At 42.9% G+C, this 27,993-nt stretch overlaps 4 protein-coding genes across 4 annotated transcripts in view; 1 reads left to right on the forward strand and 3 right to left on the reverse strand.

Annotated features, from left to right (window-relative positions):
* Positions 1–2,554, forward strand: part of LOC125897869 (dachshund homolog 2-like) — a 33,732-nt gene extending 31,178 nt beyond the window's left edge. Inside the window, exon 13 of the mRNA XM_049591323.1 lies at positions 1,826–2,554. Within this exon, the coding sequence (XP_049447280.1) occupies positions 1,826–1,863 (38 nt within the window). The 3' untranslated portion in view covers positions 1,864–2,554. The remainder of the gene's footprint in view (positions 1–1,825) is intronic.
* Positions 2,555–5,646: 3,092 nt separating this feature from the next.
* ik (IK cytokine) lies at positions 5,647–15,569 on the reverse strand. The gene is made up of 20 exons (XM_049592383.1): positions 15,406–15,569; positions 14,114–14,180; positions 13,936–14,028; positions 11,980–12,039; positions 10,832–10,999; positions 10,447–10,561; positions 10,236–10,306; positions 10,050–10,096; positions 9,336–9,499; positions 9,103–9,211; positions 8,499–8,538; positions 8,205–8,412; positions 8,089–8,107; positions 7,799–7,883; positions 6,905–6,988; positions 6,714–6,771; positions 6,502–6,590; positions 6,309–6,417; positions 6,018–6,052; positions 5,647–5,897 (listed from the first exon to the last, which is right to left on the reverse strand). The coding sequence occupies exons 1-20, from the start codon at positions 15,413–15,415 to the stop codon at positions 5,870–5,872; spliced, it is 1,659 nt and encodes a 552-aa protein (XP_049448340.1). The 5' UTR covers positions 15,416–15,569; the 3' UTR covers positions 5,647–5,869.
* Positions 15,570–18,118: 2,549 nt separating this feature from the next.
* On the reverse strand, positions 18,119–21,594 carry ndufa2 (NADH:ubiquinone oxidoreductase subunit A2). The gene is made up of 3 exons (XM_049593205.1): positions 21,437–21,594; positions 19,476–19,582; positions 18,119–18,312 (listed from the first exon to the last, which is right to left on the reverse strand). The coding sequence occupies exons 1-3, from the start codon at positions 21,538–21,540 to the stop codon at positions 18,221–18,223; spliced, it is 303 nt and encodes a 100-aa protein (XP_049449162.1). The 5' UTR covers positions 21,541–21,594; the 3' UTR covers positions 18,119–18,220.
* A 5,242-nt stretch (positions 21,595–26,836) lies between these two features.
* adamts2a (ADAM metallopeptidase with thrombospondin type 1 motif, 2a) overlaps positions 26,837–27,993 on the reverse strand; it is a 34,248-nt gene continuing 33,091 nt past the window's right edge. The window contains exon 25 of the mRNA XM_049593206.1: positions 26,837–27,953. Within this exon, the coding sequence (XP_049449163.1) occupies positions 27,167–27,953 (787 nt within the window). The 3' untranslated portion in view covers positions 26,837–27,166. The remainder of the gene's footprint in view (positions 27,954–27,993) is intronic.

A 27,993-nucleotide genomic window follows, 5' to 3' on the forward strand; every position in this document is an offset into this window, starting at 1 on the left:
CATTATTCTTAAATAGATTAATTTAAAATAAATGCCTGTGCTGAGGTCAACAACAGAGAAGAATCAACAGCTGACAGAAAATTAATCAGTAGTTACAATAAACGATTGTTTGTCCAAATATTTTGTCCTGAGCTGACGTGACCCTCCAACATAGAATTTTAAAATTCACCGTTTGATGTTTGAAAGTCAAAACTTTTTCACTCGTCATGCAAACATTTAGTAATATTAAAATGAATTTAATTATTACTGTTTTAAGATCAGATTTGGTTTCTTCACACATGATGCGTCCAAGGACTGTCAGACGTGAAAATCCAATGATAATTTCTGTTGTTACAGTTTCTGACTGTGATAACAGAGACATGTTTAAAACATGCCTGTGAAACCCTCCACGGGCAGATTTGAGGCACTGTTTCACCGTTTCTTTACAAAGCGTCCAAAACTTTAGATAAATAAATAAATTTGAAAAAAATGTGATTTCATAATCATCAAAAATTTTAAACGGAACAAACCCCAGACATTTTTAAGAAAAAAAAAATCGGCAAAAACTTTAAAAGGTAAACAAAAATCCCTAACCCTAACGATATGATAACAGGAAACATGAACAGACTGAGGAGTCTCTGTCACTTTAAATACTTCCCTCTGTGTGTGTGTGTGTGTGTGTGTGTGTATGTGGACTGTGAAATTGAATCAACAGAAACAATCAGAGACTTCACAGCAGAACACACACACACACAGTGTTTACACAGCAGAGTGTGTGTGTGTGTGAGACATCATAATAAGATTCATTCATCAAAGCAGCGACGTGTGTGTGTGTGTGTGTGTGTGTGTGTGTGTGTGATTACATGTGTGTTCCTTGTGTTTCTTCCAGATTCAGTTTGATTTTTACCTCGTTATGTCTTAAATGTTATATATGTTACACAGACATGCATTAATATATTTTAGTCACAAAAAGGCTCTACATGGGATGTTTATCTTGTTATCTGCAGGAACAGATGAGTTCAGCTCAGTTAATCAACATATGTGACACATATGAATATGACAGCAGGGACAGTTGAACGTTTCCACGGCAACGAGTAAAACAGTCTTGAGGGCTGTCTATCAGCTGCTGCAGTCTCTGCCCTCGCAGACTTTACGTGATGACAGTAAATATGTCACATTACGTACAACTGAAGTCCGCAAGGGCTCAGTCTGCAGGTCCAGAGGGTGGACATTTGGATTCATCCTGACAGACAGAGCTCTGGGTCAGCCTGACAGACAGTACTCTGGGTCAGCCTGACAGACAGAGCTCTGGGTCAGCCTGACAGACAGTACTCTGGGTCAGCCTGACAGACAGAGCTCTGGGTCAGCCTGAAGGACAGTACTCTGGGTCAGCCTGACAGACAGAGCTCTGGGTCAGCCTGACAGACAGAGCTCTGGGTCAGCCTGAAGGACAGTACTCTGGGTCAGCCTGACAGACAGTACTCTGGGTCAGCCTGAAGGACAGTACTCTGGGTCAGCCTGAAGGACAGTACTCTGGGTCAGCCTGACAGACAGTGCTCTGGGTCAGCCTGAAGGACAGTACTCTGGGTCAGCCTGACAGACAGAGCTCTGGGTCAGCCTGACAGACAGAGCTCTGGGTCAGCCTGAAGGACAGTACTCTGGGTCAGCCTGACAGACAGTACTCTGGGTCAGCCTGACAGACAGTACTCTGGGTCAGTCTGAAGGACAGTACTCTGCAAAAATAAAATAAAGTATATAAATATAGCTAAATATATAAATATTTATGCATAAATAAAATAAAATTGGGACAAAACAAACAAATAAATTAATGAACCTTTTTGTGCAGAGAACAGACCGTTCACCAAACCTCCACTGCTCTTCTGAGGAGCTGCTGATGAAGAGGAGCTGCTGATGAAGAGGAGCAGCTGATGAAGCTGTACTGGACCTCCTGAAACATGGACAAATTAAAAACAAAAGAGGAACTAAACACTCAGAGTCCCATCAGCCACCTCTCTGTCTACTTCCTGTTTTTATTATTATTGTTATTATTATTATTAAAGAGGGCGGAGCCTGGTGTGAACAGGACTGGTCACCCTGATGGGGGAGGGGTTTTACGTGACACATCACATGAACACCTGTGATGTCATCAGGTGACTCTTGTTAGCAGGGGGCGGAGCCACATTTTTTTTTCTCTGCTGCAGTAAAACTTTGTGTCATGTGTTCCTGTAGTTCTGGTCCCAGCTGAGGTCGGACCGTCTCTGATCACCTGCTGAGTTCTCAACAGAACAGGAAACACAACTTAACGAGCTTAACGAGTTAACAATCACAGTTTTGAACCCAGACTTCAGTAGTGACATCACAGAGTGGGCGTGGTCCTGAACATCTTAACGAGCTGTGGTCCTTAACAAGGCAGCGCTTACAGCTGATTGGTTGTTTTTATTTTCAGTGACCTGTACAGAGTTTATTACATCATCATCATCATGAGTTTAAAATACTAAATACTGAACACGTCTGAGTTGGTCATTAATTAGTTTGTGTGACAAGGTGTGAGACGAGGTGTGAGACAGTGTGAGACGGTGTGAGACGAGGTGTGTGAAGATGTTTGAGGAAAGGTGTGAGACAAGGTGTGTGACGAGGTGTGTGACGAGGTGTGTGAAGGTGTCTGAGGAGAGGTGTGTGATGAGGTGTGAGACAAGATGTGTGACGAGGTGTGTGACGGGGTGTGTGACGGGGTGTGTGATGTGGTGTGAGACAAGGTGTGTGACGAGGTGTGTGATGTGTGTGAAGCTGTTTGAGGAGAGGTGTGTGACGAGGTGTGTGATGTGGTGTGAGACAAGGTGTGTGACGGGGTGTGTGAAGCTGTTTGAGGAGAGGTGTGAGACGAGGTGTGTGATGTGTGAGACAAGATGTGTGACGGGGTGTGTGATGTGGTGTGAGACAAGGTGTGTGACGAGGTGTGTGATGTGTGAGACAAGATGTGTGACGGGGTGTGTGATGTGGTGTGAGACAAGGTGTGTGACGAGGTGTGTGAAGCTGTTTGAGGAGAGGTGTGTGACGAGGTGTGTGATGTGTGAGACAAGATGTGTGACGGGGTGTGTGATGTGGTGTGAGACAAGGTGTGTGACGAGGTGTGTGAAGCTGTTTGAGGAGAGGTGTGTGACGAGGTGTGTGACGAGGTGTGTGATGTGGTGTGAGACGAGGTGTGTGACGAGGTGTGTGATGTGGTGTGAGACAAGGTGTGTGACGAGGTGTGTGATGTGGTGTGAGACAAGGTGTGTGACGAGGTGTGTGAAGCTGTTTGAGGAGAGGTGTGTGACGAGGTGTGTGAAGCTGTTTGAGGAGAGGTGTGTGACGAGGTCTCCACAGAACCTGAACTCTGTGTTCATGAAGAATCAGGACTGAGTTGTGATTATTGATTATAAATTTTGAATCAGCTGAACTTTGTTAACGATCAAACTCACCTGCTGCTGATTAAAGAACGTCGGCCATCTTTAATCTGAAGCTCGATGAGGTCACGAGGCGCCTGAGGTCATGTGACCTTTGATTTGAATCATTGAAACTTTGTCACAGATTAAACCTGAAACTGAAAAATAAACATTGTAATTGATCTTTAAATATTTCAGTCATTTACATTTTTTATTCTTCTTCTTCCCTCCTCATCATCATCCTCATCATCATCCTCATCATCATCCTCATCATAGGGCTGCTCGATTATCGAAAAAAATTCATAATCATAATTATTTTGGTGGTACTGTGCGACTTCCACAGAAGACAAAATAACATCTCCAGGCGTTTACCCTCGATTTCATTCATTTTGAAATCATTTGACCTCAAAATCATGATCTTGATCACCAGACAATTAATTGCACAGCCTTACATCATCATCATCATCATCACTCTCTGAACACCTCTTTAATAATCTGAATTGTTTTTATTTCTATTTCAGACTCAATTGAGGTTTTTTTACAGTGTGAATATAAAATACACTGTAAAAAATAAAATAAAAATTAAACTCTGGTTTTAGATTACTGTCTTTGTCCTGCTCTGTGATTGGTACACACACACACACACACACACACACACAGCAAAGAACTGGAACTATATCCATCAGTGAGAAGAAAGGTCAGCTTAACACTGTGTGTGTGTGTGTGTGTGTGTGTGTGTGTGTGTGTGTGTGTGTGAGATGGATGAAAGTGTGAATTGTGTCATGACATTAACCCGCTGTGTTTCAGCCCAGCTTTTACTCTATCTAGCACGCGCACACACACACACACACACACACACACCCCTATACAGTGTGTGTATGTGTGATCTGATTGGTTGACTCTCTGTCACTGTGATGAATGTGACCAACAGAGCGAGACCGCAGCAGAGCCGACCAATCAGAGAGCACTGCAAAGAGTTCACCAGAGAACAAAAGAAAATCACACACTGAAGGTTTGAGGCAACACACACACACACACACACACACACACACACACACACATACGTACAGAGCTGTGAGATGTCTCCTTGATTACATTTTATTTTACCTGAAATCCATCAGTTGGTATTTTTCAGACCTGGATCCTGTCTGCAGGTGCTCTGTCTGCAGGTGCTCTGTCTGCAGGTGCTCTGTCTGCAGGTGTTCTGTCTGCAGGTGCTCTGTCTGCAGGTGTTCTGTCTGCAGGTGCTCTGTCTGCAGGTGCTCCTGTCAGGTAACGTCCGCTCGTCTGTCAGTTCATATGAAGAAAGCTTCAGTCCCTGAAATGTAACTATGACATCATCACCCAGAGGAACGACAGGAAGCTGCATCACATCTTAAAGGATTAACGATGTTTATCGTTACCCTGACGATGAGTTTCACTTCACTGCACCTTCGTCCTGAATGTTTATAAACACCATCATCATCATCATCATCATCATATTAAAGACAAAAACAAAAACAGTCAAACTTTGTCTTTGATGTTGAAGAATCAACTTCCTGTTGGAGCTGCTGGGGGGCGGAGCTCTGAGGCCTCGTTAGTCGCTCGTTTACATCTCGTTAGCATCTTAACAAACATCCACAGATCTCCATATTCATCAGTTCAGCTGTCCGTCAAAACACACACACACACACACACACACACACACACAGAGGCTAATTAACAAACACTCATTAGCTCATTGATGCTAATTTGGAGGATTAATTCGTCCAGTTGTTGTCAGAGAGTTAAACATGTTTGTGTCGTCAACAACAACAAACAGTTTGATCTGTTAATGAGGAGCTGCGTCTTAACGAGACCAACACACACTAATTAGCGCGCGCACACACACACACCAGGTTCACTGATGATTTCGTCTTTAATTAGAACAAACACACCTCCTTAATTCATTAATTAATCAGCTGAGTCTGGAAAACAAAGTCTGAAGTTTACATTTGTTCCAGTTTGTAAAACGACATCAAGAAAATATAAAATCTGACGATCGTCATGTTTGTTTCTACAAACTGCTGCTGGATCGAACTCTGAACACTGACAAACCCTCGTGTCACTGCATCTCTGAAGCACCTTTGGGACTTAAGGGCTTTTCTTTGCATTATAAGGGGTTTTCTTTGGGACTTAAGGGGTTTTCTTTGCATTATAAGGGGTTTGAGGGGGTTTGAGGGTAAAACCAGTCATAAACCAGTGAAAACGACAAATGACAAAATAAGATCAGACAGTTTTATTGATTAATAATGCTTCAATAACATCAGATATCACAAACTGATCAATAACTTTAGGAGACGATCAGACGGGTTATTGAACTTTAAATTATTTTGCTGAAGCTGAAGACGCTGACTGATGGACAGGTTTTAACTAATCATCACTTCACAGATCAATAACAGATAATAACAGATCAGTACTGATCCTGATGGACGACAGCTCAGTCTTCAGTATTTGGGCCTCTTCACGTCCACTCTGAAACACAAACACATTGTTTACTGTTTATTGTTTACTGTTTACACTGACAGGACTGACGAGGACTACGCGCTCTCTTCTGATTGGCTGAACACATAACAGGAAACAGGAAACACTCACCCATCAGCCTCCATCTTCTTCCTCTTCTCTATGATCTGAAACACAAACAGATTGTTTATTGTTGGATCCCTGTTAGTTGTTACCATGGTAACAGCTACTCTCCCCACGTAAGATATAATAACCAGTGTTCACAGTTCAGTGTCCATAAAGTTACTCCAGACCCCACACTGTAAAATCAGGTAAATTTATCTCACACTGTAAAAAGAAAATAAATATATTTTAATAAAACATATTTCGTGACTACTTCCTGTTTACAGACATGTTTATTATGACTTTTATCTGTGAACTCACGGCGCTGATCTTCTTCCACTGTCGGTCCAGTTCTGCCTTCTCATTGGTCTCTTTGAAGCGTCGAGTCTTCCTGCCCTCAGACATCTTGATGCCGTACTGGAAGGCAGCCCTGCAGGGACAAACTTCATCGTCATCACATTCCTCAGTAGATCAGCCTGTCAGTCAGAGCTCAGGGAACAGACACCGTACGTACTTTGGCAGCGCCTCCTTGTTGTTCATGTAGTCGGAGTATTCCTCCTGCGTGTCAAAGTCCCAGCGTCCCAGAGGCCCCTTCTTGTTCCCCTGGAACACACACACACACACACACACACACACACACACACACACACACATGTTTAACTACCACACAGGGACTGTTAACAGACCCAGAGGACCCTTCTTATGCATGCTGGGAGTTGTAGTTACCTGGTCCATCTTACTGTAGTCCACCTCCTCATCACTGTCCACAGCCAGGTCGTCCATTCTGCGCACACACACACACACACACACACACACACACACACACACACACACACACACAAACAACAGATATAATTACTCAATGATGCATGTACTTTAAGTGTGTGTGTGTATGTGTGTGTGTGTGTGTGTCTTACGTAGCAGGGTAACACTCTGCATATGAGTTGGATCCTCCAAAGAAATCTCCCAGCTGTTCTTTGCCGTCTCTCCTCTGAGAACCAGTAACATCTGGTTAAAGACCAATACTGCAGTGACACTACAGACACACCTGTCCTGTGTACAGACGCTACACCTGTCCTGTGTGCAGACGCCACACCTGTCCTGTGTGCAGACGCCACACCTGTCCTGTGTGCAGACGCTACACCTGTCCTGTGTGCAGACGCTACACCTGTCCTGTGTACAGACGCTACACCTGTCCTGTGTGCAGACGCTACACCTGTCCTGTGTGCAGACACACCTGTCCTGTGTACAGACGCTACACCTGTCCTGTGTGCAGACGCTACACCTGTCCTGTGTGCAGACACACCTGTCCTGTGTACAGATGCTACACCTGTCCTGTGTGCAGACACACCTGTCCTGTGTACAGATGCTACACCTGTCCTGTGTGCAGACACACCTGTCCTGTGTACAGATGCTACACCTGTCCTGTGTGCAGACACACCTGTCCTGTGTACAGATGCTACACCTGTCCTGTGTACAGACACTACACCTGTCCTGTGTACAGACGCTACACCTGTCCTGTGTGCAGACACACCTGTCCTGTGTACAGACGCTACACCTGTCCTGTGTACAGACGCTACACCTGTCCTGTGTACAGATGCTACACCTGTCCTGTGTGCAGACACACCTGTCCTGTGTACAGACACACCTGTCCTGTGTACAGACGCTACACCTGTCCTGTGTTTAAAATATTACAGAGTTATATGGGTTATATAAGTACATAAACATATATATATCTCCATCACAGAGGCTGCTTATATATAACATGTGACAGCTATGAACCAATCAGCTGCTGAGTTACAGAAGGATATGGCTCCTGGCCTGGCCACTGGCTGCCTGCTGCTCCTGCAAACTTCTCATTGATCATCTTGATCTGCTCTCTGACTGATCCAGGACCTGCAGGACACAGACAGGCAAGCAGGCAGACAAGACAGACAGACAAGACAGACAGGCAAGACAGACAGGCAAGACAGACAGGCAGACAGACAGATATATGTGACATACAGGACATCAGGAACGACTCATTGTTTCTTTATCATCTGTCTGTTCTCAGACTGTGAACTCGGTGTTTTTAAAAAAAGAAATAAATAAAGTGATTTACCGGTGTCCACGTCCATGACCTAAAGACACAGACAGACAGACAGACAGTTAGTTAGTCTCAGTAATAACCATGATAATAATAATAATGACAAACACCCGTCCGTCCATCCGTCTCACCTGATGTTCGTCTCCTCGTGGTTTCTCGAAGTAACTGTGTCTCCTGCTCTTGCTGTCGTCCTCTCTTTCCCTGTCCCTGTCCCTCTCTCTGTCCCTGTCCCTCTCTCTGTCTCTCTCCCTCTCTCTGTCTCGGTGTCTGTCTTTGTCTTTGGGAGGTTTGGAGGACGAAGTGGAGGACGGGATGTAGTCTCCAATGTCCTCAAAGATGCTGAAACACAAAGAGGAGAGTTGTGATGGAGAGTTTCACTGAGACACAGAAGAAGAAGAGTTCTGGTGGTGTTGTTGTGTACTGACCTCAGATCAGCCTCAGGAGCCCTCTTATCATCCAGTTTACCTACAACACAAACACACTTATTAACTGAATTCATTCATCAGATAAACTACAGTCTGTCTGTCTGTCTGTCCACAGAGTGGACAAAATACTTCTTACTCTTCATCTTTGAACACTGCAGCTTTTGGTCCCAAAGTACAACTCCTTAATTAACAAATTTTACAACTTTAGTCTGAAAACTTTTACGGCTTTCTGTCTTAATATTTGAAATATTTTTTTCACACTTTTTCTAAGTGCTGTGTGAAATGCAAGAAAGGTAAGAGTTGCTTTAAGTCTAAAAATTGTACGAGCTTAAGTCTGCTTTCAGTCTCACAATGTTATATTTAATGTCAAAAATATTTTATGACTATCTTAAAATTTTACAACTTTTCATCTCAGAATTTTAGGACATGTAGTCCTAAATGTGTAGTTTTAATTTTAAAACTTTCAGTCTAAATTTTTTTTTGCAACTTTTAGTCTTGCAATACGATAACTCTTAGTGTCAGACACACACTGACTCTACCAACACCTACAGTACTTGTATAGTTCCTGCAGGAGTCACAGTACAGCAGGTGCAGGTAACGTTACCTTTGTCCTTCTTCTTGATCTTCTTGTGTCGTGTTCCCTGGCGGAGGTACGACAGGATCTGAGTCAGCTTCGAGATGACGATGTCGTTGGTGGTCAGAGTCGTCTGAGCCTGAGAGACACGGAGACGTCACATGATGTCAGTATGTTAATAACCCACAGAGACTCAGAGCAAGCAGACGGAGGATCAGTGTCAGCTACATGAACGTGATGTCACAGGAGAGGCGTGGCCATACCTCCATGCTCGGACAGTCGGCTTTGCTGCGGATCAGAGTAGTCGGGATGTCGGTGTCCGTGAACTCATCGTCCAGGTCAACCACGTACGCCATCCTGCCGGGCAGGAAGAGCTCGTTCCTCTCCACCTGACCCGTCCTGAACACCACGCGATAGATATTCCTACCTGAGGAGGAGGAGGAGGAGAAGATACATCAGCAGGAGGAGGAGGAACACAGACAGAGCTCTGTAGAGTCTGATTTCAGTGGAATATTCCTTTAATGACAGAGTAAAGAGTTTAAACATGAAACAACATCACAGCTTCTGTCTGAATATCACAACTTTATACTGCAAATATTCACTTTATAAAATTCAAACTTCTTTCCTCAAAATATTTGTTTACTTGAAACACTGCAATTTTTATCTCAAAATATTTCAACTTAATTAATAAAATATTTTTTGTTTCAAAACATCAAAGTTTCACACAAATAAACTTTGTTATCTCAAAATATTTAAACTTTTAAAATCAAAATACATTTTTCTCAATAACACTAAAACACTTTTTTAAAATCCTTTCTTTGCTTGTATGGCGTGAGTGTGTGAGGTCAAACACAAACACACACACACACACACACACACACACACACACACACACACACAGTCTGAAGCTGAAGAATCATCATCATCATCATCATCATCATGACAATGGTAGTGTTAAACCAGATGATCGGACTCACCGAGACGAGTCTTAAACTCAATCTTCTCCTCCGGCTCCACGTCTTTCCTGAAAGAGACACACACACACACACACACACACACACACACACACACAGGTCAAATGGATCAAATGTTTTAGAAAAAATTAAGTTTATAAAGAAAACTATATAAATCAGTTTATAATCAGGTTATATTTGGGTTCATACTTTGCCTCTTTCTGGACTTTCTCCATCATGTCTTCTTCTTCTTTCTCTTTACTGGTGATCTCAGCTCTCACCTGTAACACACACACACACACACACACACACACACACAAGCTCATTTCAGCTGTTTGTCTGGTGAAGCTACATGTAGCATTAACGCTAAGCCTGTAGCTACATGTAGCATTAACGCTAATGATAACTCATGAAGACTAACCTTCTGCAGCAGAGCGAAGTCCAGACCTTTCACCAAGTGAGTGTGCTCCATGTCACCTCCCAAAAACTTAGACTCCTGGATCAGCTGACGACGTTTCTCTGCTGCTGATTTATCACTGAAGCACACACAACAAATATCAACTACAAATACGAAGTATAAATACTCACAGCAAATATATAAAGTGCAGATATACAAATATCATTACTGCCAGTCTTTAGCACTGTTAGCATTAGCACTACTCACTCCTCAGCAGTGGGTCCCACGGCTCTGTAGTTAGCTGTACTGTTAGCACTGTTAGCATTAGCACTACTCACTCCTCAGCAGTGGGTCCCACAGCTCTGTAGTTAGCTGAACTGTTAGCACTGTTAGCATTAGCGGTACTCACGCCTCAGCAGTGGGTCCCACAGCTCTGTAGTTAGCGGTGGTGCTAATGAGCTCAGTCTCTTCGTAGTCCTTGTTGACTCCATCTCGTCTCTCTCTCGCTCGGTCTCGGTACTTCTCGGCCAGCTCCCTCTCTCGCTCCATCTCCTGCTGACGTAGCTTAGCATAGTAACTGCAACAACACACATCAGTAACCAGTTAAAGCAGCGATGAACAGACTCACACCTTCACACACACACACACACACACCCACACACACACACACACACACACACACACAGAACAGACTGGGGAGACGCTGGTCAACATGTCAGTGACAGACACTCAGTGCAGGGGTCAGGGGGTGTTTCCTGACTGCAGTAAGCACCTCCTGTGTCCACTGTGTGGCTCCAGAGAACACTCTGACTGTACTTCATATGGCTGAATATCATGTTGACCTCTCCATGTACAGGTCGGGGTCCTGCACAGTTTCATGGATAAAGTTTTAAAACTTTTCCAGACTTTTCAAGGATCACAATAAAAAAAGAAACTGGCTGATGTATTTTAAACATCTCAGATTCAAACTACTGAAACATGATTTCAGTTGGCGAGCAGACACGAAGTGCGACACAAACACAGGGAGAAAATAAACAAACAGGACTGTAAACAAACGTCACGTGTTCGAGACGTGCCACATCAACAGCTTCAGATGTAAATGGAACAACTTAGTCACATGCAACAAAATGTCAGGACTTTTCCAGGCCTCGAAAATGTGACTGAAGTTCGGTGACTTTTTCAGGTTTTCCGTGACCGTGGGAATAATACTTGTAACAGCTTCCTGTGTCGGACTGAAACATCCAGACTGAAACTCTCTGAGATGAGACCAATGATCCGCTCAGACTGTGTCAGCATCAAAGGAACTTAATTCCAGCTGTGGCGTGCGTGTAAACATAACAATCATCATTCTGGACGACTGTCTCTGTTCACTGGAGATTATTTTTCATAACATATATTTATAAACATATTGTTATTGTTTGTTTGTTGTTGTGTTCATATCTGTGCTGTCTGCGAACCAATAAAACAAAACAAAAAAATCCTTGATGTGAAAATCAACAAACCAGATTCTAATTCAAACTGATCAATAAGACAAACTGATCATCAATACTCTCTCACCTCTTCTTCTTCCTCCTCCTTGCTGCAGGATCTTCATCCTCATTGTAGTCTCTGGGCATTCTGGGGAAAAAAAGTCATCAAGTCACTTCCTGCATCATCATCATCATCATCACCATCATCATCTTCATCACCATGTCACACGATCTTCAGCTGAGTCCAAATCTCCACCCTCTGGACCTGCAGACTGAGCCCTTCAGGCGTACGTAATGTGTCGTCTTCACCGTCATCACGTAGAGTCTCCAGTGAGTGGGAGTCGGCAGCGTTATAGACGGAGCTAACAGACAGGCTTGGAGTCTGTTTCACTCGTTTCCGTGGGAACATTTGAGAGACCATCATGAGTACGGTGATCACTGCGGCACTCGCCTACGTCATTGCTGTACTCCTGACAAGATACTGGAGGCCGAGGGTTGTTTACCTGACCTAGTTATTCAGGCGTTTGCTCCGCAAGACAAACAGGTGAGTTTGGCAGTGATTGTGAAAAGTTACTATGATGACGTTTGTGTTAGCCTATGGCTGTCAGCGTGTCACAGATGGCCATGGTTTTAACAATAATAATAATAATAATAATAATAATAATAATTTGTATAACAAATCAATTTATATTAGCTGGTAATTTTGGTATCTTCCACTTGTTGCAGACGAAGGCCCCTTACACAACTTTAAACACAAACACTATATTATATTTTATAATAAGTATATGTGGTTTTGTGTAAGGGTGCACCGAAATGAAAATTTGTGGCTGAAGCCGAATAATATTAAACGCTTGGCCCAATATCGAGTACTGTTGTTTAGTTGTTCATTAGTTTTTGCAGATGAACCCTCCAGATTAGTGTTGTCACGGTACCAAAATTGGGACCCAGTGTACGATACCAGTGAAAATATCATGGTTCTGAGTAGTATCAGGATACCACAGCGAAAATGAGGCAGATGTGCCTTTTGTCATTTATAAAAAGATAAATCACTTTTCTATAATACATCAATGATATTTCAATGGAATAAATTACTTATTGACTTATTCATACTTCAAAAACAGCATCAATAAGTGATTAACATAGGGGGGATCAAAATAAAATAAATAAGAATCAACCAGCCCCCCTCCTCCCCTGACAAGTAAAGAACAGTCCCTTCATTAGTAAAGAACAGTCCCTAAAGTGCGGTGAGGTTTGTGGACCGTTACCTGCCACAAAGAGAGAAATGTGAACGGCTCGTTTCTCCTCTGACACGCCACATACCTGTGTTCGGCTGGCTCGGCTGTTCAGGTACTTCTGGGCAGTCATGACACCAAGAAGAGGATATTATTGGAGCAGAATTCTTCGTCACTGCTAAGCCGATGGCCGCCGTATTTGACAGGAATACATTAACGTTACTGTCTGTGTCTGTGACCCCCGTTCAACCCACAATCGGTGGGATTCGCCTTTCGTTTCTGCTGCTGGTTGAAATCTGTAGGCTGCTCGCACAGCGTGCTGAATGATTTAAGCCTACTTTGCTCGCTCAAATACGAGTGCGGTGACGGACGGATCGCCACACTGCCGACATTTTAATCCGCCCGTCACGGCACGCCGTTTGATTGCGTTATCAAAACACGCCGCTATTATTCAGCCTTGCTTTTAACTTATTCCACCGAATACCGAATGTGTGTTTTTTTGCAATATTCGGCCGAATATATTCGGTTACCGAATATTCGGTGCATCCCTAGTTTTGTGTGTGTGTGTTTTTTGTCATGTCCGTATTGCAATGAATTGTGGGTAATTAAACTGGTGAAGTCTGCGCCCCAAGTGGACTCTGAAAGTCCTCGAGGCCCCTGTGGACTGAATGAATTGTGGACTTAGAGCCCTCAGCACTCCCAGACTTCCCGTGAACACGCCTGCAAGGTCCGTGAAGTGCGGAAATTTGGATTCAGCCATCATCATCATCATCACCATCATCATCATCATCGTCTGTGTTTTTTTCACTCACTCATGGTGTCTGGATTTGGAGGGCGGGGCTGAGGAGGGCGTCGCCCTTGGTGTCATCAGCAGCTTCCTGAAGTCATCGTTGGTCAGTTTGGACCTGAGGAAACAAACACATGGTTAACACACACACACACACACACACACACACAGACAGACAGACAGACAGGTGCAGTGATACTGACTGAGCAGCAGCTCTGTGGTCGTCCAGCTCGTGGCCCTCAGGAGCCAGAGGGTTGGAGTAACTCTCAGCTGAAACACACAGAGACAACATGTTAGTGACAGCAGGGGGCGCTGCAGCTCAGCTGATATATACAGGAGAGTCCACTGACGCCATCATCTGGTCAATGATGAAGGATTTAAATGACTTTCCTAAAATGATCTTTACCCAGGTTTGATGAAGGAGACAGAGTCAGAGTTAAAGACGAACACTTTGTTTGAGTGATTTGTCAGAACAATGTTCAGATGATCAGCCGCAGCCTCACATCACCGTGTCAGACACTAACTGCTGCATTAAAGCCTCACTGCAGCAACAGTCAGTGTTTCTTATTCCCTCTGATGTATTAATGTGTCGTTTTACTGCTGCACGCGATTTTAACTCCTTCACATCCTGTCAGCTCGTTTCATCAGATCATCACGTGTTTTATATATATGTATATATATATATATATATATATATATATAGACACACAAATATACACATGTATGTATATGTTTATATGTATGTGTATACATGCATATACATACACATACACACACGTGTGTGTGTATGTATATACACACATATATATATATATGTAACTCAGTGTTTATATGGTGAAATATAAAAGCACGCTGCTTCATGAATAAACATGTTTAGAGCGTGTTTAATCAGCTGTTGATGGTTAAACTGAGCAGTGTCTCTACAGACGGAGCAATACAGCTTTAAACAGACACAACTGTAAACGAAGCTTGGTGTGATTTTACACTACCGTTACATGTAACTGCAAAATACTCAATTTAATTATAAAAGGCGATTAACGGGATGTTAACGGGATGTTAACGGGATGTAGCAGTGGAGCCGATGTAAAGAATGAATCCTCTGTTGTTCAAATCATATAGTCCCGTCCTGTCAGCTCTGTGTCTCTGCAGCCCGAGCGAGGAAGCTTTAAATTAGCAAAAATATGAACGGAGTTTGGTGTGATGTTACCGCAGAGGAGTAGAGCTACGATAAGCTAAGCTAAGCTAGCTGAACCTCATGACGGTAACTCAGTGTTTATACGGTGAAACAAAGAGACTCTGCTTCATTAACACTCGCGTTTAGTTTGAGTTCAATCGGCAGAATTGTTTTAGTAAACCGCTTTGTGTCTCATCAGCTAACAGGTCAGTTAGCATCATGCTAACAGGTCAGTTAGCATCATGCTAACTGGTCAGTTAGCATGATGCTAACGCAGGCTAATAATGAGCAAGCTAACAGACTTCCGGAGCTCGGACTCACTTTCAGGCATCTCTGCGGAGTGTGGCTGCTCTCCGTCGGTCTGAAGACGAGCCTGGTGCCGTCACACGACGAAAACTAAACCTCACTGTGATTATTTATTTCATGTGCATTTCGTGTGCACTGCAGCTCTGTTAGCCTCTTCACCGGAACTTCCCTCTGTTGTGGCCAACGTCACTTCCTGTTCAGTTATCCAAGCACAGAAACAGTGATAAGACAAACCTTTATTGATCCCATAATTGAGAAACTCCAGTGTTACAGCAGTCAGGGGAAAGAGTCAGATCAAAGATGTCAAAATTTTAACTTAAAAACTACAAAATAAGTACAAAAATACAAGAAATGATTATGATCATGATGACATCACACCACAGATCAATAATGTTCACCTCGTTTACTGCAGCAGAAATATCAGTGTTGTTGTTTATTCAACTGATGTTTATATTGTATTCACATGTTCAGCCTCACAGCCTCAGATATATAGATATATATATACTCTACTGTAATATTCTAATGTGTATATCTAAAGCACTGGTAATAAACATGGCGGCATGATGCACATTTCATTTCTACTTTATTTTATTGATTTATATTTACACACTTTTATTTCATTCTCTTATTCCCTTTTCTAATAACACCACTTTGTAACAATACTCCGTCACAGTAAAAGAAAATGTTCCTCCAGTTAAAGTAGGTGAGCACAGTGTCAGTGACATCAGTTATAATCAGTAGCTTATAAGTTTATAAATAACAATCACAGATAAATCACTGATGTCAAACTCGCATTGATCTGTTAGCTGATGATTCTTTTCTCCAGGAATAGTTTAGTTTGTGAAAACATTAAAAAACAGAGATAAATGTTGGTCACAATGATCCAGAGTCACATTCGTCCTGTGATGAAACATGTTGCTAAACTTTGTGTCTGACGAGTTAAATATCAGAGTTTAAATAAAATGATTCCCTCAAACATGAAACAGAAATGAAAGTTTCATCTACACAGAGGTAAAGATGATCATACTGGTTACTGATTATTATTTCATTTTATTTTTACTTTATTTCAAGCAAAACAAAAAATAGACACAACAAATAAAACATCAACAGACTGAAGAAGTGTAAACTTATATAACCCTCCTCCATGCTCATTCTCATCTAAAGAGCAAACTGTCAACAACTCTCCAAAACTAATAAACAACCACTAATATCTACAAATAAACAACTGCCTTAGATATTAAATAATAAACTGTGTGTACATCTGTACAGTGTTGTGCTTCCCTTTAACTCCTCGTACACACACACACACACACACACACACACACACTGAAACGCACACTTTTTAAGGTTGTACAAACACTGTTTTTTAGATTTAATTTCCGTCTTCAGTCAAACATAAACATGATTTGAACATTGATTCTTATAAATAAGTAACTACGGAGTGACTCGTGTTGAGCTCCTTACGTTTAATAAGAAACATCAAACTCAGATTATTTGATGGTTAAAATGTTTTTAATCATTTTGTTATTGTCGTGTTTTCCTCTTGAGTCAGAGAACACGGTGACGTCATCATAACTCTCTCTCTGTGCATGTGTGTGTGTGTGTGTGTGTGTGTGTGAGTGCTGCCCCCCTCAGGTCACCAGAGTCACTGCACCTCCTGCTGCTGAAGGTTCTCCAGGACCAGCTGGTGTTTCTGCTGCATCACTCTGCATTCACTCAGTTATTATAATAACCCATCCACACTTGAGTCATTAACATGAGCAGCACACACAGACACACTTCATCAACTCAAGATTCAAACAGCTTCATAAGATCCTGTCTGTCTGTCAACAGGAAACTGACTGACCTCCTGTGTGTGTTAAACTCCTCATTAATGATCAGAGGAGGTTCATGTGTTCATGACTTCATGTGTTCATGAGTTCATCTCAAACTGAAGCTTCTTTTTAAAATAGATTTATTTTAAAGTTTGAATTGTTCATTCAAAGAGCCAGTAAACAGTTTGTTTCTTCTGTTGTATGGATGTTTCATTCAAACATCTGCCTCATAGATCTTCATACATCTATTGATTATTGTTAATGATCATAAAACAAATTAACTTTAAAACTCCCTCACCACCTGCATGTCCTCTTTGTGTTCTCTTTGTGCCCTCAGGACATCTGTGTCCTGTCCCTGATGTCCCAACAGGAACCAGAGGAAAGGTATTCATGTGCTGTGAAGCCACTGATTTATAACCCAATAAATTCATCTCGTTAAATGTTTTTAAATCCAGAGTTGAAGAATTAGATTCCTCAGGATGGTTTTAATTTACATGAAACGTTTTGTAACTTTCTTTTGATTTGGTCTGTTTGTGTGTTTGTGCTGCTGAGTATGAACCTGACAGCAGACCGGTTCACTCAGTCACTGGTTAAATACACACTCAGGGAAGTTACAATTAACCAGTAAGACCAAACAACCTCACCCAGTATAGTCCCAGTAACTACCAGTTAAACCCAGTATAGTCCCAGTAACCATTCAAACCCAGTATAGTCCCAGTAACCATTCAAACCCAGTGTAGTCCCAGTAACCATTCAAACCTAGTATAGTCCCAGTAACCATTCAAACCCAGTAACCATTCAAACCCAGTGTAGTCCCAGTAACCATTCAAACCCAGTATAGTCCCAGTAACCATTCAAACCCAGTGTAGTCCCAGTGAGACGTGTCAGAGGACACAGTCAGTAATAAGAACATGGACGTTCATCACAGAGGTTTATTTTTCATATCAACACATTTACAGACTGAATGAAGAAGTTTGGACTGAACCACTTCAGCACGGGCGGGGGGGGGGGGGCAGTCAGGGTTTGGACTGAACCAGAGTCTGCAGAGCGCCGGCCACCTGATCAGCTGACATGTTGTCCACGGAGACGCTCCTCTCTTTCCCGAAATCTGCACACAGACCACCATCATCATCATCATCATCACCATATTTACTGATCATAATTCACATCCTGTTTAAACAGCAGAAGACTTTCAGTCGACCCAGATGTTCTGATTGGCTGCAGCTCCTCTGATTACTGTGATGTCACTTCCTCAAATGTTTCTTATACAACAGTTAGATCTGACCGAGCGATCTGATTGGACAGGAGTCGTTTGTGCTGACATACAGTAGAACTCTGCGTGTCACGGCGCTCCACAGCTGCTCCGAGACGTTAGAGTTAATCATTAGTCGTCATAACGATCTCTGCAGCACAACATGACACGTGTCCCCACCAATAACATCTGAGTTAAATGATGAACGGACAGAAGCCTGAATACTTGACTGTAAATCTCCAGGTGTGATCATGTGACATCAGAAGACGCCGCGGCGTGCTGATTAAACACGTGTTCCACCACAGAGACCATCAGACTGATGTCACACAGCTCTGTGCTGACGTGTCGACCTACAGAGCAGCATGTTAGTGTGCAGGAGAGTTTATGTGTTGCCTAGCAACAGTCCAGCTATCGAACTATCTGTGTGGGCGGAGCCAAACAGAACCTGTCGGCACTTTTCCTGTTGATAAACGGAGCGTGTAGAGCTGCTGTATAGAGTGAGGTCAGACTGGAGGAACATCTGAGATCATCGGTCTGTGACCTCGTGCCCTCGACTGAATCACAGTGACATCACGCTCCCTCTGTTTTTTTTCATCAGTTTAACAATGTTTTTAAACGACGCCATGATGTCACCACGTTTGCACCCCTCAAGGTAACGTGACATGATGTCATGATGGCGGTGAGGACAGCAGCCTGAGCTCTCTGCTGATGAAACCATGAACGACAGTTTTAGTTTCAGATGGGTTTAAACCACACAAACAACCACCTGCTGCAGGCGTCACTTTTTAAAGGGTTAAAGATGTCGAGCGACAGCAGCTGACGGACAGACGGACGGACAATGTGACACCACAGAGTCGGTCTGGGTTAATTTACTGGGACCAGCTGAGCTGAACTGGTTTGAAACTGGAACCAGTTCAGACTCCACTGATGAACCAAAGAGACTTTTCAGAGCTGAAGTTTGGACCTTCTGAGCCTCCGTCCGTTGTTAATGTGAACGTGTGGCTACAGCTCAGACTCACCGTATCGGGCCCAGACTCTGGCCTGGACTCCAGAACACTCTCTGATCCTGATGGGGAAGTCTGGGTTGGACTTCTTCAGAGCCACATAGTGCTGCTCCACAAAGTCTCTGCACACAAACAAACACACACACACAGTGTAAGTGTTGCTGACTGACATCAGACGTGACCAAACACTGACATACATCATCAAACTGCAGGAACCTTTCAGATCAATATCAGATCAATATCAACTCTTAATGATCAAAGGATTTTCATTAATTTATCCATCTGATGATAATTCAGCTCCTGATTTCACGACTGAATACATCAATAATTCATTTGATCATAAACACGCATTCACATCGCTCTCTTATTAATAAATGATTAAATCCATGTGTAATGTAACTGAGTACATCAGGTACTCCATTACACTCTGAGGTACGTCACTTGAGTCTTTGTACTGACGATATCTGTGTCTCAGTTCAGGCGCCACGGCCTCTGAAGGACGCGGCCTTCGTTAGCCAAACCAAACGTCTCTGAAATGTGACGGTCTGGTCTGTGGAGGATTTCCTGGTTGCATCAACAGTGACCCGTTGGCGTTCCTGTTACCTAGCAACCAGCCATGCGTGACAAAATAAGGACTAAGCTAGTAAGTTAGTTAGCCCTAATGGACCCACAGATTGTAATTAAATATGTTTTATTTAATCGTTGAGGAGATGCTTCACCATCGTCTGATATATTTCAGGCTGACGGAGCGTTTTCAGGTAAACTTATTAAATTAAGATTGTTTAAGCTGTATGGTTTTAGCTAACGCAATGTTAACAACAGCTAACCGTTAGCTAGTTAACAACTGTTAGTGAACTTAATATATTATTGTCACTGGTGTGCAGTGCATCTTGGGATAGGCTGGGCCACGAAGGATTCATCAGCTGCATTCTCCAAATTCTGGGAAAGACGGCTGCACTGAAGGAGCCTCTGAAAAGGGACGGCCTCGTCGCGCCGATGTGACGCAGTCGATCTTCAGATGCAGCATTCAAAGTGCATGAACCAGTTTGTGTTCATATTATTACATATGAGGAGTTTATGGAGTCTGATGTTAACTTATAAATTAATCTCAGTATTTATACGCTGTGGTGTTTCTACTGCAGTGACGCATCTGAGTACTGATAATGACGAAGTAACAGTCTGTGTTGACACCATTGTGCTAACTGTTAGCCGCTAGCTGCTCTCAGGTCATTCTGTTGGTAGCTGTTAGGCACTAGCTGCTCTCAGGTCACTCTACTGTTAGCTGTTAGCCGCTAGCTGCTCTCAGGTCACTCTGTTGTTAGCTGTTAGCCGCTAGCTGCTCTCAGGTCATTCTGTTGGTAGCTGTTAGGCACTAGCTGCTCTCAGGTCACTCTACTGTTAGCTGTTAGCCGCTAGCTGCTCTCAGGTCACTCTACTGTTAGCTGTTAGCCGCTAGCTGCTCTCAGGTCACTCTATTGTCAGCTGTTAGCCGCTAGCTGCTCTCAGGTCACTCTATTGTCAGCTGTTAGCCGCTAGCTGCTCTCAGGTCACTCTATTGTTAGCTGTTAGGCACTAGCTGCTCTCAGGTCACTCTATTGTCAGCTGTTAGCCGCTAGCTGCTCTCAGGTCACTCTATTGTTAGCTGTTAGGCACTAGCTGCTCTCAGGTCACTCTGTTGTTAGCTGTTAGCCGCTAGCTGCTCTCAGGTCACTCTATTGTTAGCTGTTAGCCGCTAGCTGCGCTCAGATCACTCTATTGTTAGCTGTTAGCCGCTAGCTGCTCTCAGGACACTCTATTGTTAGCTGTTAGCCGCTAGCTGCTCTCAGGTCATTCTGTTGTTAGCTGTTAGCCGTTAGCTGCTCTCAGGTCATTCTCTGTGAGGATGCTAAGCTAACAGGCAGCGGATCATTTCTCCTCGTATATCGGTAGATGACGTAGCGGCCGTTCCCTCCTCGGCAGGCCGGCTCGGAGCTCACCTGGCCCCCTGACTGGCCGCGGACTTCTGGCAGAGGTGGACGCGGATCTCTCGGAGGTTTTTACCCAAACTGGAGCCGATACTCCTCACTGCGGCGGCCGCCATTTTACCTTCTTCTTCTACTCCTTCCGGCTGTCAAGGACAGAGAGTGGGTTATTGCCGCCCGGAGTTCATACTGCCAGGCATTACGTGGGTGTTTGGTGTCCTGAGTTTGTCCTCACAGGCATCAAACCTCCATCTAAAGGAAGCAGCTTGACTGAGAGGCCCACGTGTTTGAGTAGTTGTTGTTTTATTGTGGATTGTTGTATTATATGTTGTATTTGTTGCATTTTCAAAGTGTTGTGATTGGCTGCTCCCTCAGGTGTCTGCTGTAAAAGAGATTTTTAATCTCAGTGGGACTTCCTGGTTAAATAAAGGTGAAATAAATAAAGCAGTTTTACTGCAGTAAAAAGTGCTAATACCAGAGTGTGTTGATCAGTTTAATGTTGATCAGCTGGTGAAGGTGCAGCTCATTTAATGACTTTATAATCTATAACATTACATCATCAGTGATTATTGATTGTATCAATAATCTGAATGTGTGAAGGATCTAAAGCTGTCAGATGAACAGAGTGCCGTCAAAGGATGTCGTATGAACCCAGCTGCCCACCGACGTTGCTGAATGTTTATATTTGATTGAATTTACTGTAAAGTGAGACGTCAGATGACCAAACTTCAATGTCAGGAAAACGTCTGACGCTGACGTCAATCTGACGAACAATACTGACGGCACACGATTGTGTTGTTCAGTAACCAAAAGCCAGCGTCTGTCAAACGTCCCAACATCACCTGGACGTAGAATAAAAACATTGAATTGTGACGTATGGAGAACAACACCCAGCGTCTGCAAAACATTATAACGTGAACGTCCACACAACGTTAAGTTCTGATGTCATCGCACATTTGAAGTCTTCCAACCTGATTTTCATTCCAGACAAAATTTATTGTCTGTATGACGTCATTTTAAAAGATGGAAGATGGAAATACTCAGGTGTGTGAGTTCAGAGATTAATGAAGTATTTCTTCTCTTTAAGAACCTCAGAAATGTACCAATAAGTAAAGTACTGTGTAAATGTACTTAGTTACTCTCCAGCGCTGCACTGAGCCGACAGAGTTCTGTACATGAGTGAAAATGTGGTGAAGTAAATAAAGTACTTAAAGTACATTCATCAGACAGTTCCTCTGAAGATCAACCCGAAAATCTTATTTTCATTATCAGTAATTTTAATAAACAAACTTTTTATATTGTTTCATGAATAAACTGATTAATTAGTTTCAGATAAAAACACTGTGTGATGTCATAATACCACCATAATATAATATAAACAGACATCGACCTCTGACAGGAGAACGTTCACTTCTTTCACTTCTGTTGTTTGATGGAAACTTGAAAATGTCAGTTTTTGTGTTTTTACTTTTTGTGTTTCTTCCTCTGTCCTCTCATCTTATTACTTTACACAGAAAATAAAATTCATCTGCAACTAATGTGACGAAACATCAAAGTCATTTCTCGTTAGTGTCATACTTTTGTTTATGTTTGTTTTCATATGTTTGCTTTATACAACAACAACAACAATAACATCACATCATTTTGGACTCTGAAGAAGTTACAGGCATTTGTTTTTTACTATTTTATGATTTTTAAAATGAAATATTTGATCGATTAATAATGTCACAGTCAAACAATATTTTATTGTTTTATTGTTAATAAATAACTGAAGTCATTTGATTTAAACTGAAACAACTTCCTTCAAAATATTTAATTAAATTTACAGAAAAAACCCTCGACTCAAAATGTCACGTCACTGACAAAATACATTTTTATATTAAAGATTCATTTTATTTTGTGTCATTAAGTATTAATGATAAATAAATCAGATTCTGATTATAAGGTTATAATTAATAATTAATCATGTGCAACAAACAACAAATGAACTCATTTTCTTTTTTTCTTTGTTTTCATTTGTCTTTTGTGTTTTTATCATTAAAGTTGTAAATAAATTATTTTTATGTTTGTTTTGTCGTCTGCGTTTGAAAAGATGAAAAACAGTAAATCTGAAGTTTGATGTGATGGGACGAGTTTAAATTTCACTTCACCTGATTCTTCTTCTCTTCATCATCTTCACATTTTCACATGAAAACAAAGAGCGTGAGGGAGCGTGTGATGCTCGGCGTGCGTGTGATGCTCGGCGTGCAGCCCTCAGCTGTTTCCACTGATGTGCAGACTCAGACTCGTGACTCATCTGATGTGAATTCAGTCTGATGTTGAACAGACGAGCAGCTGCTCCTCATGTGAAACACAGTTTCATAAACTGACCAATAAAACAGATCAAACTGATCCAGGAACAGAACCACACGTCCAGAGTCAGACAGGAAGTCAGACAGGAAGTCAGACGGTCCCTGACGATCTGACGTCTTAGAGGACGAGTGAATTCATCTTCTCATGAAGACAAACAAGTTTGACAGAGTTTAATGAACCAAATGTTTCCCGTTAAAACGAACCGTCGTTTTGTTCAGATGCAACAAACATGTTGATCAGTGAGTTTCAGACGAGTCTTTGGGCGGAGCTGTTTGCTTCTGTCGCTGCTCGATCCGTACGAGAAACCTGAATCGTTCTACACATGAAAACAGGCTTTTCTCACAAACCGTACCATCCTATGAAAAGTAACACACACACACAAATTCTTACTTATCCCTCGTATTTTGAAAGGCTGCGATCGTGTGACTGATGTGCTGACGGGAGTAAACGAGGAAGATGTCCTGAGCGGTCTGTAAGGAGGCAGGTCGACGAGGTGGATGGCAGACTTTCCCTCGGAGACACTTGTTCAGGACTGTGTGAACTGTGAATGAACTTTGAGTCATATTAAGGTGCGTCTTCATCACATTTCTTTTCCTAAACTGAACTTCTGTAACTTTAAGTTAATCATGTAACTGTGCGTTAAGGACATAACGTTATTCATGAGGCGTTAATTCGTAGGATACAAATTGTACGAGCCGTTCTCTGAGGATACGTTGGTGAAAATGTTTGAGGTTAGGGACTGAAATGTAACGTCAGGGTCAGGGTAGCCCACAGGTCAGGAGTTCCTGCTACAGATCAGGTGGTGATGCTCCCTACTTCCTGTCTTTATGCTGAGCAGCAGCTGCCTGCAGCTCGAACCTGAGAGTATCAGTCTGAACATCTGGGACATGTTGGTCAAAAAACATGATCTGGATGAGATTTGTAAATCCAGGATCAGCTGATCCACCTCACTTCAGTGCAACATCAGATCTGATCGCCCTGATCCAGAAAAAAATGTTTCAAGATCACTACATCCAGATAATCAGGACATGTCTGAATCCAGCTAAAGGTAAACACAGACGTTCATTTCTCCTTTCCTTCCTCTGTTGTCAGATAATTATACTAACAATCCGACAATTTGACGTTGTTTGACGCTGTCTGAGTGCCCTATTATCAGTGTTGGGCAGTAGCATCACTACAGTAGCGGACGTTTGTAGTTTAACTACATTTCTCTGTAGCTTGGAGGTAGCTTCGCTGTTTTCTGAATCAAGTAACTTCTCAGTAGTTAAGCTCTTTTATTGATCACAAGCTACATTTCCAAAATCATTTCTGAAGCTCAAACGAGGCGGGGATTTCTGTTATGGACTGAAATAAAACTGTCACTGCTACCACACAGAGTCACTTCCGCATGAACCTGACGGGGGACAGCCCTCCATTCCCAAACACCGCCGTTCCGAACGACCCCACTCCGAAATTGATTTCAAGTCCATATCGAGTTTCCTGCATCAAACACTGCCACCTGCTCTCCAGCTGCACTCGTACAATTCTGAAACTCGCTGTAGGCTACTACAACAGCTTGAAATGAACGTTCAACTCATTGTTTTTCATTGAAAATGTGTCGCTGTCTTCATTTATTATGTATAATTCCTCTAGCAGCAAACACATTTAAAGGAGACGCTTGTCGAGTCTTTTATACGTTTACCATCTAGCAGAGCTAGATGGTAAACAAACATGGCAGCACACCGGTAAGGTAAGACAACACGTTTACATGTCGTTTTCTATATGTTCTCTGACATTTATCCTAACGATATGAGGCGGTCTTTGTGGAGAAAAAGCTTGTTTAGTGGACTAACTTTGCACTTGAAGGTTGCCCGTTCACTTACGTTTTAACAGGTCTGACGCTACTATGCGCCCCGGCTGTATCTAGGCTAACGGCTAACATGCTAACTATTATTTCTATTATTTTTATGTCACTAGTCACTTGAAACAAATTTAGGACGATAGGAGACAGGTTGAAATAAACCGAAATTTCCCTTTAACAACAACTGAAGTGCAAATTATAAATAAAAGTTTATATATTTGACCAATTTAAAGTTGTATCACATTTTGCTCCTGACTGCAGCCTCCTGCTGGGATCAGGATCATCCTCATGTTTTGGATCAAAGGGATCCTGATCCTACTAAGACCCTCTGAACAATCAACACATTCGTCGCTTTGTCAGTGGACTTTCACGTCTGTTACACACTCAGCATCCTTCTCCTGTTGACGTTCCAGGACACTGCATGTAACCCAGGTTTGGCTTAACACAGGAAAGGAACCGCAGGCTCCCAAGTGAAAGTCCAGGGTTTGTTGGATCAATCAATCAATCAATTTTATTTATAAAGCCCAATATCACAAATCACAATTTGCCTCACAGGGCTTTACAGCATACGACATCCCTCTGTCCTTATGACCCTCACAGCTGATCAGGAAAAACTCCCCAAAAAACCCTTTAACAGGGAAAAAACGGTAGAAACCTCAGGAAGAGCAACTGAGGAGGGATCCCTCTTCCAGGACGGACAGACGTGCATCCATCTACCTCCCGTCCCGTCCACCCTACACTGACTTTCCAGCTCCTTACGTTATTTCATCATCATCAGCTTTTCAAACTGACACCGTCCAGCAGCATATCATACTGCCATGCCAGCTGCTGTCAGGCCAACCGATGGCGTATCATAACAGTGCCAAAGGCTCCATGCAGCTGCGTTACAAACTGATGCAGCCCTGAGGTGTATCATACCACCGCTAAAGGTGGCTTTTGGTGTCGGTGTCTAACGCTGAAACCATTGACAAAGCAGCGGTTTATTTGATGACTTCAGAAAGAGGACGAGCTGGAACAACACAAACTGAAGTTTTGATCCAGATCAACACCAAATCACATGATCCAATCTGAATTTAGAATTCTTTTTTCTGTTGAACCCATTTTCAGGATTTGATCTGAAGTCGGATCAGATTACTTCTGAACAGCTGGGTCCTGATTCTCAGTGAGGAAGAGAAGAAGAGGAACTGTTCCTTTAAGACGAGTCGTGATGACATCATCAGCTGGATGAGACTTTGCTTTATTCAGAAACAGGGTAATTTGGTACAAACATCATGAACATAAAACAACTGAACACCAGAAGAAGAACCCAGCAGACGTTTCCACATTCTGGTCTCAGACAGGTAAACCATCAAGGATCAAGTCTGGACTTCAGGATAGTTTAAAACATGATGACAAACATGACTGTTAAAATCCAGAGAACCTGGTAGAACATCAGCTCCAGTCGTTTGTCTGTTGGCACTGCAGTCTGTTTCTCATAAAGAGTTCGTTAGCATTAGCAGAAAGTGAGCAAGCTGCACATGCGTCATCACAAATGAAAACAACAACAAGTGTTTCTATAATCCAGCGTGTTTCCTGTCAGTCCTGCCCTCTCTGCTCCTGTTCGGTCTCTTCACAAGATCCTTCCGTCGTTTCTCATTCAGCAGCTGCTGAATTCGTTTGTTTTGCGTTCGCTCGCGGACCGGCGGCATCCGCGGCACAAAGTAGTTCTGCTGCCCCCTGGTGATGTCACCATCCAATCCCACGATCCGGTATGGGACCTCGTCCACCGAGTTGTTATCCTTCTTAGAGAGCGGGAAGAAGGAGGACGATGACGATGTTGGTTCAGTCTCTGTTGGAAGGCTCCGTCTCCCTGATGTTCTGTTTGGTGATGATGTGGTGGTGTTGATGACATCAGGATCAAATGATGGTGTTGTGGGAAACTCTGGGACAGCAGACGTCCTGATCAGTGCCGGGGTTGGACTGTAACCTTCAGTTGTTGCTATTGGAACTGCAACAGGGGGCATTGTGGGAGAGGTAGTTTTCTTCTTGAATAAATGTGGTGGGGCCGTTTTTCTTGGACGCCTTGTAGTTGTCGTTGTCGTTGTCGTAGTCGTAGTTGGGATGATGTCAGGGGCGTCAGAGGAAATAGAAGGATCTTCGTAGGACGAAAAATCATCGTAATCATCGTAGTCCACATACACAAAGTCAGTGGTGCTCTTGACAGTGGGGGGCGGGGCTACAGTGAAGCTGGGATGTGGCGAGCTGATGACGTCAGTGATTATGTCACTTGTGATGTAGCTGCTGTCAGACCAGGAGGAGGTGGATGCTGATGTCATCGCGTCTGTGGTTAAACTCCATGAACTACGAGACAAAAACAAGAAAGATCAGTGACATCAGATCA

The sequence above is a fragment of the Epinephelus fuscoguttatus genome, linkage group LG12 (genome assembly GCF_011397635.1).
Source record: "Epinephelus fuscoguttatus linkage group LG12, E.fuscoguttatus.final_Chr_v1".
Lineage (NCBI taxonomy): Eukaryota > Metazoa > Chordata > Actinopteri > Perciformes > Serranidae > Epinephelus > Epinephelus fuscoguttatus.